Here is a 7,500-nt window from a genome sequence, read left to right as displayed (position 1 = left end):
GAGGAAGTAGATAAGGAAGGGGGAGGAGAAGGGTGAGGGAGGAAGGGAAGGAAGGGGGAGGGAGAAGAGGGAAGGGAAGGAAGGAAGGGAAGGAAGGGGGAGGGAGAGGGAGAAAGGGAAGGAAGGGGGAGAAATAGGAAGGAAGGGATGGAATGGGGTAGAAATAAGGAGGGAGGAAGGGAAGGAAGGGAAGGAAGGGAGGAAGGGAGGAAGGGAAGGAAGGGAGGAAGGGAAGGAAGGGAAGGAAGGGAGGAAGGGAGGAAGGGAAGGAAGGGAGGAAGGGAGGAAGGGAAGGAAGGGAGGAAGGGAAGGAAGGGAGGAAGGAGGAAGGGAGGAAGGGAGGAAGGGAAGGAAGGGAAGGAAGGGAGGAAGGGAGGAAGGGAGGAAGGGATGGAAGGGAGGAAGGGAGGAAGGGAGGAAGGGAAGGAAGGGAGGAAGGGAGGAAGGGATGGAAGGGAGGAAGGGAGGAAGGGAAGGAAGGGATGGAAGGGAGGAAGGGAGGAAGGGAAGGAAGGGATGGAAGGGAGGAAGGGAGGAAGGGAAGGAAGGGAGGAAGGGAGGAAGGGAGGAAGGGATGGAAGGGAGGAAGGGAGGAAGGGAGGAAGGGATGGAAGGGAGGAAGGGAGGAAGGGAAGGAAGGGAGGAAGGGAAGGAAGGGAAGGAAGGGAGGAAGGGAGGAAGGGAAGGAAGGGAGGAAGGGAAGGAAGGGATGGAAGGGAAGGAAGGGAAGGAAGGGATGGAAGGGAGGAAGGGAAGGAAGGGAGGAAGAGAAGGAAGTGGGTTGGAGGAAGGGAGGAAGGGAAGGAAGGGAAGGAAGGGAGGAAGGGAGGAAGGGAGGAAGGGAGGAAGGGAAGGAAGGGAAGGAAGGGAGGAAGGGAGGAAGGGAGGAAGGGAAGGAAGGGAGGAAGGGAAGGAAGTGAGGAAGGGAAAGAAGAGGTTTGGAGGAATGGAAGGAAGGGAGAAAGGGAAGGATGGGAGGAAGGGAGGAAGGGAAGGAAGGGAGGAAGGGAGGAAGGGAGGAAGGGAAGGAAGGGAGGAAGGAAAGGAAGGGAGAAAGGGAGGAAGGGAAGGAAGGGAGGAAGGGAAGGAAGGGAGGAAGGGAGGAAGGGAAGGAAGGGAGGAAGGGAGGAAGGGAGGAAGGGAAGGAAGGGAGGAAGGGAAGGAAGGGAGGAAGGGAGGAAGGGAAGGAAGGGAGGAAGGGAGGAAGGGAGGAAGGGAAGGAAGGGAGGAAGGGAAGGAAGGGAGGAAGGGAGGAAGGGAAGGAAGGGAGGAAGGGAGGAAGGGAAGGAAGGGAGGAAGGGAGGAAGGGATGGAAGGGAGGAAGGGATGGAAGGGAGGAAGGGAAGGAAGGGAAGGAAGGGAGGAAGGGAGGAAGGGAGGAAGGGAAGGAGGGAGGAAGGGAGGAAGGGATGGAAGGGAGGAAGGGAGGAAGGGATGGAAGGGAGGAAGGGATGGAAGGGAGGAAGGGAAGGAAGGGAGGAAGGGAGGAAGGGAAGGAGGGAGGAAGGGAGGAAGGGATGGAAGGGAGGAAGGGAGGAAGGGAGGAAGGGAAGGAAGGGAGGAAGGGAGGAAGGGAAGGAAGGGAGGAAGGGAGGAAGGGAAGGAGGGAGGAAGGGATGGAAGGGAGGAAGGGAAGGAAGGGAAGGAAGGGAGGAAGGGAGGAAGGGAAGGAGGGAGGAAGGGAGGAAGGGAAGGAAGGGAGGAAGGGAGGAAGGGAAGGAAGGGAGGAAGGGAAGAAGGGAGGAAGGGAAAGAAGAGGTTTGGAGGAATGGAAGGAAGGGAGGAAGGGAAGGATGGGAGGAAGGGAGGAATGGAAGGAAGGGAGGAAGGGAAGGATGGGAGGAAGGGAAGGAAGGGAAGGAAGGGAGGAAGGGAGGAAGGGAAGGAAGAGGTTTGGAGGAAGGGAGAGGAAGCAAATTTGGACGATGCATGATACATGTTATATTTCTGATATATTTTCTACAAAGAGATATATTCAATTTACCTGCATGAACGTTAAAGATCATATCCCCGTGTATGTAGGTGTGCTTATGTGTATGTTTCGCTGTATATGCGTGTGTGTTTGTAAGTTTGTTATCTAATATATCTTCGTTAATATGATCATCATCGTTATCATTAAACTAAAATAATAATAAATAATCACCGTTATCATTAGTACGTTTATATACCGTCAATGTCATTTATTAGAATTAGTCTCGTGATTCGCCTCCAAAATATATTAACTTCATGAATTTATTAAAAAAAAAAAAAAAAACAATAACTTCAATTATCATAATTACCCTCAAGAAATCTCCATGGTTAAGTGTAATATGATAAATAAGGTATAATCTGCACAGCTGATGCAAGACTCCCCTCAGGCCCTCGCTAACAGCTGATGACTTCACGCGCTGGAGGAACTTCTCACACACGAAGTATCTTATGTGAGCCTGTTTACGAAAAGGGGAGAGAAGGAAACGGGGAAGTAATAAAAGGAGGATGACAAATTATATGGGGAAATCGAAAACGAAGAGAGAGAGAGAGAGAGAGAGAGAAGAGAGAGAGAGAGAGAAAAAGAGAGAGAGAGAGAGAGAGAGAGAGAGAGAGAGAGAGAGAGAGAGAGAGAGAGAGAGAGAGAGAGAGAGAGAGAGAGAAAAAGAAAGAGAGAGAGAGAGAGAGAGAGAGAGAGAGAGAGAGAGAGAGAGAGAGAGAGAGAGAGAGAGAGAGAGAGAGAAGGGGGGGGGGGCAGATAAAGAGAGTGAAACAGAGAGAAACAGAGAGAAACAGAGAGAAACAGACAGACAGAGAAAGACCGAGGCAGGGAAACAGAGACAGTAAGATACAAGGAGAAAAAACTTTAAAAGGAAGAAAGAAAACAGAGGAGAGAGAGGGAGACGAAGTAAGAAAACATGAGGATATAGTATATGGGAAAAAGAAAATGAAGATGAATTTTGGTGTCTTTCCAAAAGGCAAAGAGGAGAAAGGATAAGTAATAGGAAGAAAACAAAGAAATTAGGTGAAATGGAGAGAAAGAAAGAAAAAAAGACACATAGAACCAGAGAGACAAACAGACAGAGACAGAAATAAACTTAGGGAATAAAGAATCCCCATAAAAAAAACACACAGACAAACAAACAAGAAAGGAAAAAGAAAAAAAGAAATAAATGAACAGACCCACACCTGAGCACATCTGACTAGCAAAACTGAGCAGTTATTCCAAGCGTGATGGAAGTTCTGACCCATGTCACACAACCTCTGCAATCTGCTCTCTGTGTCTACCACTAACTTCAAGGCGACATCTTGTAGGCTTCGACCAAGGCTGGAGAAAGAAGGGCGAAGAAGCAGAATAGAAAAAAAAAAAAAAAAAAAAAAAAAACGAATTAAATAAAGTCCTAAAGAAGATATTTTGAAAAATGAGTAAGTACAAGGATTTTGTAAAGTTAGCAATACCACGTAAGGCAATACTTTAAACTACATATAAATAAACAGATTAAAAAAAAAGAAAAAAAAAATGCAAGGGAAAACATCCAACTTTTAATTCTTCATTGCAACTAAAACGCCATGTTTTTACCCAATGGCGATGAAAAAAGAGAGAAATCCGACCTTCATTGGTGAGCGCGTGCAGGCCAGCCACGTCGGGCTTGGAGGAAAGGTAGGCCACAGACTCGCTGAGGGGCTGACACTTTCTGCCTCCGCGGAAGGACTTGATTAGATACCTTGAGTGGGAGGAAAAGGTTTGGAATTAACGCGTGTGTGTAGGTGTGGAGGTGGGTGTGGAGGAATATGTGTTGTGTGTGTGTGTATGTGTGTGTATATATACGAGGGGGTTGAGTATATACAAAGATTCAGAGGTGCATGTAGGTACTTACACGCATGAAACACATGCATGCTCACAAAAGAAACACTCACCATAAACAAGTACACAGACACACACACACTTCGCACCCACACCCGCACCCATCCACCTCGCCACCCGCCCCCATCCACCTCGCCACCCGCCCCCATCCACCTCGCCACCCGCCCCCATCCACCTCGCCACCCGCCCCCATCCACCTCACCCACCTCGCCACCTGCAACCACAACACGGTATTCTCCCCCTCGTAGGTAATGGCACAGGTCGTCGCCGAGTAGATCCTCGGCAAGTTGGACGACTTGAGGTACCCGTGACCGCCGCAGGACAGACGGCAGATCTCCACGCCCTCGGTAGCGTCGGCGGCACTGAGGGCCTTCAAACCACTGGACAAGGAATGAAGCTCCGGCAGCATCTCCATGTTCCCCTTGGTCATATCCTTGGACACTTGCAAGTAGGTGGTCGCCAGGTCGTTGGCCGAAAACAGAAGGGCGAACACGGACGCTATCTGTGGCAGGAGCTTGTACTGCTGCGTCTGGAAGTCGAGGATCTGTGGTTCTGGTTCTCTGTGGGGCGGGGGGGGGGGAGAGAAAGGGCGGTTAATAGATTACGGAGATGAGGAGGTGTCACAGAGAGGGAGAAGGTAAACAGCTGACTAAATGATTAAAACAGTCTGGGATATATGGGTCTGGTTATCTTTTGGGAAAGGTATAACGTAAAATCCTCTAAGACTGTTTTAGGCCTGTGTAGGATGTGGGTTTGTACTGTATAGGTTGTTAGCCAAAGTGTGGTGGTTGGTTTAGCACTTTTGTGTGTTATTACGGAAGATATTAGGTTCAACATAACTGTCTATTTACCTATCTGCCTGTCTGTTTGTCTGTTTACCTACATGCCTATCGGTCTATATGTTTGTCAGTCTGTATCTCTCCCTCTCTCTCTCTCTCTCTCTCTCTCTCTCTCTCTCTCTCTCTCTCTCTCTCTCTCTCTCTCTCTCTTCCACCCTCCCTCTCTCCCTCCCTCTCTCTCTCTCTCTCTTTCGCTCTCTCTCTCTCTCTCTCTCTTCCACCCTCCCTCTCTCCCTCTTCCCCCCCCCTCTCTCTCTCCCTCTCTTGTTCCCTTTTCTCCTTTCTTCCTCTCGCTCTCCCTCATTCTCTAATCTCCATGACGTTAAGTGACTGTCACCTTCTCAGATACATTTATTACTAGTTATGGATAGTGTAATGATCTCAATAGCTATATTACAAGAACACTTTATGAGAAGATTCCAATTTATTGATATGGGAGAGATCATTATATGTAGGTACTGTAGGTGAGATAAAATTCGGCATCAAAATGTTCATATTGCCCCCCAGAAAGAACCCTGTGGCCCCCAGGTCGGGAACCCCTGCTCTAACTTTCACCAACACCTCTGGACAATCCACCATCAACACAAGCATCACCATCATCACCAATAACACCATCACCAACAACAACACCAACACTAACCCCGGCACAATCTCAGACTGACGTCGGACGGCGGAGTAGCGCGTGGCGATCGTGACGGCCCTCTGCAATTGCTTGCAAGCGTCGCGGACTATCCCGACCCTCACTAAGACCATAGTGCCGTACGCTAACTTCTCGTGCTTGGGTTTCACGTACGTCCCGTCCTGTCGCGGAAGATTTAATGAATGGGTTGGATGTTTGTGAATGAAGAGAAAAAGATAAAAGAAAAAATAAGAGAGAGACAGAGAGAGAGAGAGAGAGAGAGAGAGAGAGAGAGAGAGAGAGAGAGAGAGAGAGAGAGAGAGAGAGAGAGAGAGAGAGAGAGCGAAAGAGAGAGAGACGGAGACAGATACAGACAAACAGTCGAAAAAAATAGAAATAATAATTATATTCGAACTCACCTTCAACACCTGTGAGTGCTTCATAAGCATGTTGGTTCGTGGGATCCGGTAGTGTTCGAATTTCAGGAAACCGTTATCGTTGGTATTCAATCCCAAGCGAGGGCCGATCTCGCCAAGGGTTACGCCTTTACAGGAAGATATAATAATAATAATAGTAATAATAAAAACACTTCTACTACTACTACCGCTGCTACTACAACTACTACTACTAATAATAATAACAATAATAATAATAGTAATAATAATAATAGTAATAATAATAATAGTAATAATAATAATAGTAATAATAATAATAGTAATAATAATAATAGTAATAATAATAATGATAATGATACTACTACTACTACCACTACTAATAATAATGATAAAATATTAGTGATAATGTGTGTATATACTGAAACCAGAGAGGAGCCATGAATTCCAAACTTGGTGCTGCGGGCGAGAACGGGCGTGGGGATTGCAATGCACGAGAGGAAACCGAGAGGAGAGACGCACAGAGCCCTCACTGTAGCTCAGATGAGAGGCTCTTCCTAGCGAGACTGGGATTGATTTTTGATTGATGGTTACGTTGAAAAGCAACCAGAGGAAGGGTGAACTATGTTAAGTGGAGAGAGAGGACGGAGCCAGTGTCTATTAGTTTGGCATAGGACAAAAACTCGCTACGCAGTACTGTTAAGAAAATTAAGGCACTCTTTTAGCGATATGTGTTGTGAAGAACATTAGTAACAGTGTAAAACGCTATTCACGTGTGGTTATGGTGATCCAATGAAGAGAGTGTTGTGTTTGATGTAACAAATAACTGTCAAAGTTTTGTTGATGGTGTAAGTGGTGCAGATATGTGTAGTAGACTGCACTGTATGATAACGTTAATTTTGATAATCAAGTGCACAGAAGTGTACATTCATTCCGAAAGAACAATGTATAATTTTCCTTGAATCTACGCCTAGACAGAATTACTCTTTATTTACATTTTTTAAGGAGAGACAATCCTAAAGCAGAGTTGGTCAGCAGCGAGTGAATTCAAGAGCGATTGTTCTTATGTTCTGTACTATGTAATGTGCAGATCTGCATCAGCACAGGTAGGCTTTGCGTTAGCTGAATACCCTGAGAAATGTGCTTCAAGAGGCACGGACAAAACGTCACGATTTTTATTTGTTTACTTTATACCGTAGATAAATAAAAAGAGAGAAAACTTTTTATAGTTTCTTCATTTCTTCTCTCCATACCCAAGCGTAACAATATATACATATATAGACATATATAGACATACACACACACACACACACACACGCACATATATATATATATATATATATATATGTGTGTGTGTGTGTGTGTGTGTGTGTGTGTGTACATAACAATAACACTAATAACACAACTAAAAATACGCTCCTTTACCTGGAGACTCTCGTGTGTTCGTTCGTCCCTGAGTTGCGCCATGAAAGGGTGCGGGCCAAAACATTTTCCATCGATGTACAACTGCGCCATCACCACCGCGTAGTTCGAGGTTTTGCCCACTGAAGGTGACAAATTCAAAAAAAGTTTCAGATTTAGAAGAAAAAAAAAATATATAGATGTGTTTATTTGTTTGAATTGTAAATTTACTGATCTTTCTATCTGTTTTTTTCTCGGTTTATCCACTTATCGATTTAACTATCTGTTTGTCTATTTATGCACTTATCTATTAGTCTGTTTATATAGTAATCTATTAATTGATTTATTAAATAGTGTATTTATATTTTTTTATAAGAATTGGGAGATGTAATGTGTGTGTGTGTGTGTGTGTGTGTG

At 45.7% G+C, this 7,500-nt stretch overlaps 2 protein-coding genes across 2 annotated transcripts in view; both read right to left on the bottom strand.

Moving 5' to 3' along the window:
- Positions 1-5,739, bottom strand: part of LOC125040653 (peroxisomal acyl-coenzyme A oxidase 1-like) — a 7,010-nt gene extending 1,271 nt beyond the window's left edge. The window contains exons 1-5 of the mRNA XM_047635357.1: positions 5,710-5,739; positions 5,312-5,472; positions 4,039-4,392; positions 3,157-3,295; positions 2,280-2,426 (exon numbers count right to left, since the gene is read on the bottom strand). Coding sequence (XP_047491313.1) covers positions 2,280-2,426; positions 3,157-3,295; positions 4,039-4,392; positions 5,312-5,472; positions 5,710-5,739 — 831 coding nt within the window. The remainder of the gene's footprint in view (positions 1-2,279; positions 2,427-3,156; positions 3,296-4,038; positions 4,393-5,311; positions 5,473-5,709) is intronic.
- A 990-nt stretch (positions 5,740-6,729) lies between these two features.
- LOC125040576 (acyl-coenzyme A oxidase acox-1.4-like) overlaps positions 6,730-7,500 on the bottom strand; it is a 2,673-nt gene continuing 1,902 nt past the window's right edge. Inside the window, exons 4-5 of the mRNA XM_047635238.1 lie at positions 7,108-7,226; positions 6,730-6,825 (exon numbers count right to left, since the gene is read on the bottom strand). Of these exons, the coding sequence (XP_047491194.1) occupies positions 6,730-6,825; positions 7,108-7,226 (215 nt within the window). The remainder of the gene's footprint in view (positions 6,826-7,107; positions 7,227-7,500) is intronic.

The sequence above is a fragment of the Penaeus chinensis genome, chromosome 1, assembly GCF_019202785.1.
Source record: "Penaeus chinensis breed Huanghai No. 1 chromosome 1, ASM1920278v2, whole genome shotgun sequence".
In the NCBI taxonomy this organism is placed as follows: domain Eukaryota; kingdom Metazoa; phylum Arthropoda; class Malacostraca; order Decapoda; family Penaeidae; genus Penaeus; species Penaeus chinensis.
Note: the sequence above shows the minus strand (reverse complement) of the source record. Positions and strands in the feature narration are given on the sequence as shown.